The sequence below is a fragment of the Populus nigra genome, chromosome 3 (genome assembly GCF_951802175.1).
Source record: "Populus nigra chromosome 3, ddPopNigr1.1, whole genome shotgun sequence".
NCBI lineage: Eukaryota > Viridiplantae > Streptophyta > Magnoliopsida > Malpighiales > Salicaceae > Populus > Populus nigra.
This window is the reverse complement of record NC_084854.1, coordinates 22,000,048-22,009,940: the sequence shown is the minus strand read 5'-3', so window position 1 is coordinate 22,009,940 and position 9,893 is coordinate 22,000,048. Positions and strand designations below refer to the sequence as shown.

The window sequence follows — 9,893 nt, the reverse complement described above, 5'->3', positions numbered from 1 at the left end:
TTTTTCAAAAATTTGATGGTGACATGTTGGACAATATTTTTTTTTATAAAGTGTTGAGACGATAAATTGTTCTAAGTTAATCAGGCTAACATGCTAAACTCGCGACTTAGATCATAAGATCGTAATAACCGTATAAAATATAACCAAAACAAGTTACAAAGTCTAATTTCTAATCGATCTAATATCAATAGACAAAATTTAAAAAAAAATCAATTAAAGAAAAGGAAAGAAAAAGACCAAAGTGAACTCAAACTAACTTGACAAACTCATGGCTTGGGCTATGCACCTCATCGGTTTTAATAACTTTTTATTTATATAATTATTTTTATTCAACTATATAACAATAATGTATGTTTCTCTTATTCTATATTGAATAGTAATTTTTTTATAAAAAATAATAAACAAGCCAAGACTAAAATAACTAAAAAGAAGCCTAATTTATTTAGTTAAATAACAAAAAGAGGCATTCAAAATAAAGAAGATGGAATTAATTTTTTCCTAAGTCTTGGGACTAAGAATGCATCAAATAAAAATAAGTTAAGACAAAACAGCAAGCCAGGTGTTGGCTCATAAAAAAAAAAGGCCCAGCATGCTCGCCATGCTTCTTCTTCCTTTTCTTTTTATATAAAAGAATAGATGACACGTTGTTTTCTCTCTCATTTATTAAAAAAAACACACAAACAACTTGTCATTTATAGCCCCGGAAACCTAGTAATATAAAGTTGGTGGAAAATCAGGGGTATTTTTTTACCCTTTTTTTTACAAAAAATCTAAAACAAATACCCTAGACACTTAAATAAACCCATTAATAGGTTTCATTAACCCAAACACTGAACAAAAACTTAAAAAATCAACAAGATTTCAAAAAAAAAATTATAGCCCTAGAAACTAGTAACATAAAGTTGGTGGAAAATCAGGGTATTTTTTACCTTTTTTTTTCAAAAAATCTAAAACAAATACCCTAAAAACTTAAATAAACCCATTAATAGGTTTCATTAACCCAAACATCGAACAAAAACTTAAAAAATCAACAAGAATTTAAAAAACAAAATTGAGCTTATATCTATCTTCTTAAGCAAGGAAATGGCCAAATAACACCTAAGTAAAACTTCTTTTATTGAATGGAGCCCGTTGACACAAAAAGTAATCTTCTTTATAGTTGAAATCGGTGCCAACAAACAATTTTATCTCTTAACCACCAAAATTTGATGATTTTCTCTCTTCCATCTCAAATCAAGAACTTAAAAATAAAAAAAATAAAGTTTTGGATCAAAATTTAATTGTTAAAAATAAATATACCGAAAATGAATTATTTGAAAAGTAAAACGATCAAAATAAACTTTTCATGACAACTTTAAAATAACCACTTGTTTTTCTCTTCTTTTTTTTACTGTGGTCCCTTGTCTTTTAATTTTTTTCATTCCTTAACAAATTAGAAGCAATTGGCCATTAATTTGACCACTTAAGGATCAAATTGCAAAGAATAAAAGTTTGGGGTCGAGAAAAACAAAGCATTGTCGCTGGGCCTATAATGACGTGGTGTGCAATATTTTCACCATAGTATTTGTTAATAGCTGACTGAATCTGAAAAGTTAGCTTATTCTCTATTCTATGATTGGGCCAAGCATGGCCCTTAATGTAAACACCAAAAAACAAATTACTAAGATTATATTTGGTATAAATTTTACAAAAAAATTAAGTTGTTTTTTAACTTTTGATTTAAAAAAAAATCGTAAGTTGTTTGGTTAGAAATAGGATTTTACTTGAATAAAAAAAATTGATAAAATTGAGTCAAATCTTGATTTAATAAAAAAAAATTAACATATGGATTACAACTTATACGATGTGTACAAAGTATAATTTTTTATCTATAATTTCAAAGTATTATTTCGTTCAAAAAAACAAGAAGTTGTAGATTATTTTCTTGTTTATTAAACCAGATTTAGATGAGTTTATCTTCGGTTTTCTAATTGGGAAAAATAATAAAATTAAATGAATTTATATATCATCTATTATTACATTTTTATTAGATAATAAAATTACTAATATCCTCTAGCAAGATAAGGTTGACGCATGAACATTTTCTATGTCAAGCTGGAAATTTCGAAGCAAGCTTTAAAACAAAAGTTTAGCTGACCAGACCGGAATACCCTTGAGCATTTCGGAAAATGACTGGATCAGATTACAGAATCCAGCAAACCTTATCCTCTTGAATAAAACTTCACAAACTATCAACACCTCTATTTTTTCCCACCAGAAACAAATCAAGAAAAATGGCAACAGCATTTCTCTTAACTGCAAAACCATTCCTCTCCTCCTCTTCAACACCATCTTCTCTATCTTCCCTAACAAATACACCAGTCCTGCTATCTTGTGCGCAGCAAAAGAAATGTAATGCCACGAGACCACTGACTTTATGCAAAACTCTCAGGGATGAGTCACCGCCTGTAACACCCTCTCCGGTTATAATAACCAAAAGAAGCTTGTCTATTTGCTTCTTAACCAGCTTTGTATTCTCATTGGCAAGTAGAGGTGATTCTAGTGCCAATGCAGCTATATTAGAAGCTGATGACGACGAAGAGTTAATGGAGAAAGTTAAGAGGGACAGAAAGAAGAGGTTAGAAAAACAAGGAGTTATTAGTTCTGCTAACCAGGAAAAAGGTTAGGTCTGTTATCTCTCTTACAGATTAACTCAGTTTGTAGGCTTTTTGTTAACTAGGTCTTAAGTCCTCTTTCAGTATATTGTCACCTTATGATAGGCGATGTTTTCTTGCCATGGAATGATCTGTTGCAGGTTATCTGCAAGATCTTGTGTACAAGCTGAGCAAAGTAGGTCAAGCGATAGACAAGAATGATCTATCTACAGCTAGTTCTGTTCTTGGGGGTAGCACTGATACAGATTGGGTCCGAAAGGCTAATATTGCCTTCACCAAGGTAAACACAACTATTTATATTCGTGATTGACTGCATATTAGTTGCTAGGAATGTTGTTCTTTCTAAAAAAAACTCCTTGTTGGCGATGATGTGTTACCCCTGTATTAGGACCATCGCGTTAGTGGGATAGAGGCAACCTATTGATTCTATCGAAATGTGTTTATTTTCTTTCAAGGCCTTAAACAGATTGAGGATTCAGCAGTCCTAAATTCATTTTCTCGTTCAAGCTTCGATTTTGTAATCATGAAGTTTTGTGCATGCATTTGTGTATCATGATTCCTTTCTGATGAACTCTGATTACTTTGGTGCCATTTCCCTACAGCTGAGCTCTAGTCCTGACGAAAAGACTCAGGTGGACACCTTCAATTCTTCACTAGCTTCATTAATGTCATCAGGTTGGTTATCTTTCCACGGTGTTCACTCGGGATATATGACTTACATTTGTGTCATGACATTTCAAGATAATCGTTACCGTCTGGGTCTCTGCAGTAGCCCAGCTGACATCTGAACACCATTTTCTTGGATGTGAATTTAGCACTTAAACTTGAATGATATGATTATACAATGGTTGTATGACTTGACTATGTTTTTCGCTTTGCAGTTACCGGCAATGACATTGAATCCTCCAAAATTGCTTTTGTATCATCAGCCACTGCTTTTGAGAAATGGACAGCCTTGACAGGGCTGGTTGGACAGCTCAAAGGGCTTTGAAAAGGAATCTGGATATTGATGGCCTCTTCATTTCTTTTTTGTTGTGAGGAACATTTGAAGTTCTTTGATTTCTATCATTCAATTCTTCACAGGCTTTTCTTCCTAGCTCGAGTAGTTCCTCCAATATCAAAACGCTATTTTACTTGCATACGAGTTGTAATTTGTTGCTCAATATTTTTTATCTTTGGTTAAAAGTAATAATATTTATCTCTATACCCTGCAAAATTTGTAGTTATTTGTGCTCTTGGAATTTTTATCGACCTGAATTCTTCTGTGATACTGATTCCTGCATATTCACCAGTTGTGCACAAATCCGCAATCATGGGAATAACTCATATCAAAACTTGAACTATTAACAAAATTGTAAATCCTAATCTTGTACAGCCTCAACGTGTAAAAGAGCGGCCAAATCAGGTTCACGATTTACCTGTCTCCACCCCATCCTTGCTCCATAGTTTTACGGAATTCAACAAAAGATGTAAATTGAAACTCACCATCACTACCCTAGTCATATTCTATCTCTAAATTTGACTGCTACAATTTTTTCCATCATTCCAAACTCTGGCTGTCGGGGGTCAATTTAGAAGGGAAAAACTGAAAACTCCAAACCATGTATGTCATGAAACAAGCATGGAGAAGGCTACCACGTAGAATTTCCAACATCTTATTACATAACTGCATAATAATATTACATAACCAGTATTTGACGCCATGATGGTACAATGACTCCTACAGCAGGCTACTAGTTTAGCAATAAGTTGCTACATTATACACCTAACCTGTGCCAGTATTAAAGCATGTCTGAATCAACAATCAGATAACTATTCATTACAACATTAAAGCTACAGTCATTTAAAGGACTTCGGACTAAAAGGTCAGAAAGATGTGATAGAGGTGAAGAGACTTAAATTGCTCTAAATGTAGTAACTCAAGGTTTAACCTCGCCAGCATTGCTGCCATTCTCAATCGCCTGTCCATCCACCTTCCCTTTGACCCCATCAACGCCTGTATGGTCAGGTTTCTCACCACTGCAATTCTCTGCTTCTTTACCCTTCATCTCTCCGTCAGACTCGGGAGCAGTTCTGTTGAGTTTCTCTTTGTCATCTTCAGCTTCATCCTTTTTCTCATCATCAATGGCTGCACTTGCTTTCTCCTGTTGGCCTGACCCCTGCTCTTTAGCTGCCTCACCCTGTGGTTGCTCATCCTTCTCTTGCACCTTTTCCTCATCTATTTTTTCTTTTTCATTTCCAGATGCTCCAGAACCATTTGATTTCCCTTTAGAGTTTCTGGGCTCTGATTCAGCTTTCCCCTCTTCAGTTTCAGCAGAAGTCTTGACTTCTTTTCCAGCTCCAGCTTCTTCAGTACAAGCTGCCTCTGTTTGAGTCTCTGTAAGTAGTCCTTTATTCTCATCTTGATTTTCTTTCTCGACATCCTTTTCTACTTCTACCTCCATGTCGCCTTTCTCAGTTTTTTCAGCTGCCTCTTTTGCCTCCTCAGTTCCTTCCAAAGTAGTTTCAGTGTCTTCACTCTCCTTTGAAGCTGATGATTTCTTGCTTCTCTTTTTTGGAGGTTCACTTTCTTTCACCGGAGTTACCTTCGCCTTCTCGCTAATCCTCGCTGATCTCCTTGGAGTCTCACCAGAGCCCCAGTCAAACTCAGATACTGCTGGACCACCAGGGTGTGCTTTGAGGTACTGTTCCAACTGTCTTTTGCTCGTGATTTCTTCCCCAGTTGGAGCAGTGAAAACGATCTCACCTTTCTTAGGGGTCCCACTTTTCTTGGGTACAAACTGCACATCAACATGGACCAAAAGGTTAGATTGACTACTGACCAGCACAGACAACCAACAATGCACTTGAAAAACATGCTATGTTAAGATAATGTCAATTTCAGACCTAAGCATGTGCTATAAAAGAAGTAAAGTGATTCGAGCGGCAGCAGCTAAAAGGAAAGTGCAACGCTATGAAAGTCAAGATGATAGATTAAATTTCAAAGCTATGAATATGGTATAAATAAGTCGAATGGCAATACAGGATTTCTGCAACTTGAATATACTCAAATTCAAGGCAATTGCCGTCCTGCTGCTGTTGTTATAAGGAACCACACGGTGTCCCAGTGTGTTACTGTAATGCTATACAGTGATTCTAGGAAAAGAAACCTCATCAATAACTTTATGCTAAAAGAAGCTTAACATTCAGGTGAGTTATTTAAATGACATTGTCCACCATAAGTTTCAAATAAATGTAATCTCAACCTCTAGTGAAAGGATTTCTTAGTCATTACCATGAACAAGAGGAGGGCATAGCTCGGTGGTCGTCTTATGGGGACTTCAAAGGGATGTTATGAGGACAAAGTTCATTTAAGTTACCCATTTCACAACCCCAGGAAAGCATCTCCACTTTATTTCTATGATTCCAATCAAAGTTATAAGAAAAGGAGGTAATATTTAACAAGCACACAACCTAAAACATTTCAGCTCCCATAGTTTCCTCGTGATTTCTACAAAGCAGGTGGCTGACATTACAAGCATCCCATGTGTTAGGAGGAAAAGAGAGGATGGCTGGCATCCAGATGACAAAGCATTTCTCCCTTTGTATCTCAGTCAAGAAATGAGAGGTTAAGAATTAGATGAAGGAAACCTATTGTAGTGGGACCTTTCCCTCCTCATTTGCACCCACCTCCAAATATCAATCATATGGTGGATTAGCTTAAGCATTACATTCTCCACTTTTGATGCCATTTATTTCAAACCAGATAAACCAAATTTGTTTTTACCTTTAGTTTCACTCCCCAGTTCTTCTGCCTGCAATATTGATCTCCCACTAAACGAAACCTTATTAATTCTGAGTAGTGACAGTAAAGAAAACCAATAGGCATAGGCACCATAGTGCCCCCCCATTTACAAGAACAAAACATATCATGAACTAAAAATCTAGGTTCATGGACTACATACTATATCTGCATACAAAACAAATAATCCATTATTGAAGATCCTTTTGCTAGTAAAAAGTTTCTCAGAATGCCAAAATGTCATAATCTTGACCCATAAATCCTTTACAGTATTGAGAATAGACTCTTCCCCTCAAAATGTTCTTTTATTGCTCCACCAAAACATGGCTTCAAGCATTTAATTGCTTGTCAATTGATCCTGCCACAACTCGATAAAACCTCAAAGTCATACACCAGCCCTCATAAACTTCTCACCCCTGCACAACGTAAAACTAAACCATTAATAGAATCAGCTACTTTTCTGCAGAAAAGACATCGGTTCACCAAAATTTTTCATCTCTTCCGAATATCATCAACAGCTAAAATTCTTCTTCCATATAGCCTTCAAAGGCTGTCAAATCTTCCATCAAATTCAAAACACTTATTTTGTCACAAAGCCCACAAAGAGGATTATACCTCTGGATTTGTTACCTTCACAGAAATTTCAAAGTGTATCCTTCCAACAACATAAGCAAACCATATTATTATCCTTTTCATCTTGTTCCTCCAAGAAAAGTAGAACATCTCACAGAAACACTTCTGTTTAAAACTGTATATTTCAGCAGTACTAAAGACTGCAGCATTCTCTGATAAAAATACCAATTCACAAACCAGAATTCCATCACTTGTACCTTCAGAAAGGCAGATTGACAACATAACAACAAGTTTACTACATCTCAACATAAAACCCCTTCACAAATATTCTTCAACATATTTCCAGAAAACGAGGGTCATTGACAGGAGACACCAAAATCTTCAACTCCACCTATAGTATTGCATTTTATGGGCACCTCAACCAGTTCTAGGAGGGAAAATTTGGGGACAATCCTACCCTAAAACATTACACTACATTACATTGAATGGTCCAACTGAAGCGGTCAGAAAATCAAATTTTGGGACAATTCTACAAAGCAAAGTTTTTATAGATTGCTCTTGAAACTCAAATCAGTCGATTTAAGACTTCTATCAGTACAAGTAATGGTCCTAAATATCATACCATTAGCAATCCTATTAATCATTATGATAACATGAAATCCACCTGTATCTTTGAACCATATATGCAGCATTCAAAATTGGCAAAACAAAAATGAGCTTTATTCATCTAAAACTTTATTAGCATGTTTAGCTGCTCTAACAGTCCTATAAAGCATAAATAAGATAGAGAAAACAATGGAAATCTTTCTAAGCGCATCCATTATTTAATATACAAACAAAAAAAGACAAAGACAAAACCCAACCTCCCACATCCACTACCATATCCAACAAATAATTAAATTAAAAGGTACACTTAAAATTAACCAAATATAGCCACAATAAAACTTAACAGAACTACAAACCCAGATAATTCCAACACAAAAAACCCAAAAATCCCACCTGATTTATAATAAATTTAAACCACACCCAAAAATCCCTAGTTACCGAATTCTACACCAAAAACTCAAAATTTAACATAATTTAAAAATACCCAATTGGCAATTAAATCAAACTAAGCCAAATTAAAGCTCAAGACAAACAAATACCCCCAAGAGATTCAAACTTTACACCCAAGAAAATACAGAGAGAGAGAATTCAAAAAAGGAACCTTCTTTTTCCAGCCAGAAGGAGCAGGAAGCTCTAAAGAGAAACCCTCTTCCTCTATTGCTACAGTCTCCTTGTCTTTCTCCATGGGGCTTGTCATAAACTTCACCTTGTCAATTACAAACACGAAAACTACATAAAAAAATAAAACGACACGTATTTTTATAGATAACAAAACAGAGAGAGAAAGAGGATAAGAGACAAGGAGATTATATACTTTATCCAATTTTGTAATTGGTGACCAAAAATACTGACAGGAAGCAAAGAGATTATATATACAAAAATTTTAGCTGCGTAGAACACTTCCACGTTTTGATTAGTTTATGAGAGATTTTGTTGCGTGCTTTCTTTTTAATTTTATTTTTCTCTCATTTTTCTTACCTTGTGAAACGGTTGATGATGAGGCTTTGTTTTGGGCAAACTACATTCAAGTTTTTCGACTTTTAAGTATGTTTCAATTTGGTCTGTCTATCCTTAGCCTTTCATAATGTTTCGATCCTTTTGTTTTGATGTTTCGTTAATATTAGTAGCGTTTTTTTTTATTCTTAATTTTTTTATCCTTATGATTTTGATCTCTAATAATTTCAAGAAAAAGTATATTGAAGTTTGAAAAGTTTGATTTGATTTGATTTTAGATTCTTAGCCTAATTAAAGTGTGTTTTACCATTAGAAATAATGTTATTGACATTTAAGGATGTTTTTATACGGAAATAAAGTTGAAAATTAGTTTTTTAATGTTCAAAACTCAATCCTTTATTTTTCAATCACTAAAGGTAAATTTAAATTACTAGAATTCATGCAGGCAGAAAATGTGTGTTTTACTTACTTTTAAAAAAAATATATGCAGACTTGACATTTTAATTTCAAGCGTGCCTGAACTTCTTTCTAAAGGTTGAGACACACTTTGCCATTTTTGAAAAGGCTACGTATACCAGGGTTTGATGTTTTTGACCCTTCTCTTTTTTATATATATATTTAAATAAAGTTATCTTTAGATGAATAATAAGAATGCTGTTTAAAAAAATTCATTTAATTATGCCATGTTTTTAAATAAAATTAAAGCTTTTATGGTAATATTTGCAAAATTATTTTGAAATGATTGTGTATGAAATTATATGAACAATTTTTTTAAAAGAATTGCACATGAATTTCCCATGAAAATAAAACATATATCTTGTTAGTTTTTTTATTGTTAGTTTTTTATATTGTTGTCTCAAATTAATTATTTTTTTATTTTTTATATTGTCATGTAAAAATAATAAAATATTATTTTTTATTTCTTGGTTTAAAATTGCTTTAAAAATCATGGTAAAGTTTTATTTAAAAGCCATTTTCTGATTAAAAAAAATGTTTTTTCGTCTAGTTAGAAAAGAAATGAATGAATAACAAAAGGAGATTTAATTTACAGTTAAGGAAATAAATTTTCTTCTCCTAAACTTAAACCATTTAATTTTTTTGTATATTTATTTTAATTGCTTTAAGTATTATTCTACCAATAATATTGACTGATTGGCATGGGTCCTGTGATTCCAGAGGTATATCACTTGTGAAGATATTGATTGTATATATGTGAAGTAGATTTGTGGGTTCTGACAATTACGGGAGTGGATTTGCCACATGCTATTTTAAAGCATATCTCAGTTTCCAACTTGGGCGAGATGGGGTTGGTGAAATTTGTGTTA

At 33.7% G+C, this 9,893-nt stretch overlaps 2 protein-coding genes across 3 annotated transcripts; one reads left to right on the top strand and one right to left on the bottom strand.

The window, feature by feature from the left end:
• Window positions 1-2,225: 2,225 nt before the first annotated feature.
• Window positions 2,226-3,870, top strand: LOC133689576 (thylakoid lumenal 16.5 kDa protein, chloroplastic-like). Its single transcript, XM_062109485.1, has 4 exons — window positions 2,226-2,661; window positions 2,795-2,934; window positions 3,257-3,329; window positions 3,536-3,870. Exons 1-4 carry the CDS (start codon window positions 2,274-2,276, stop codon window positions 3,643-3,645), a joined length of 711 nt encoding a protein of 236 aa, XP_061965469.1. The 5' UTR covers window positions 2,226-2,273; the 3' UTR covers window positions 3,646-3,870.
• A 416-nt stretch (window positions 3,871-4,286) lies between these two features.
• LOC133689574 (methyl-CpG-binding domain-containing protein 11-like) lies at window positions 4,287-8,675 on the bottom strand. 2 transcript variants are annotated; one of them, XM_062109484.1, is made up of 3 exons: window positions 8,593-8,675; window positions 8,216-8,320; window positions 4,287-5,434 (listed from the first exon to the last, which is right to left on the bottom strand). In XM_062109484.1, exons 2-3 carry the CDS (start codon window positions 8,309-8,311, stop codon window positions 4,574-4,576), a joined length of 957 nt encoding a protein of 318 aa, XP_061965468.1. In that variant the 5' UTR covers window positions 8,312-8,320; window positions 8,593-8,675; the 3' UTR covers window positions 4,287-4,573. The 2 variants fall into 2 exon arrangements, with proteins under 2 accessions (XP_061965468.1, XP_061965467.1); XM_062109483.1 differs by lacking the exon at window positions 8,593-8,675 and adding an exon at window positions 8,429-8,584.
• Between the last annotated feature and the right edge of the window lie 1,218 nt (window positions 8,676-9,893).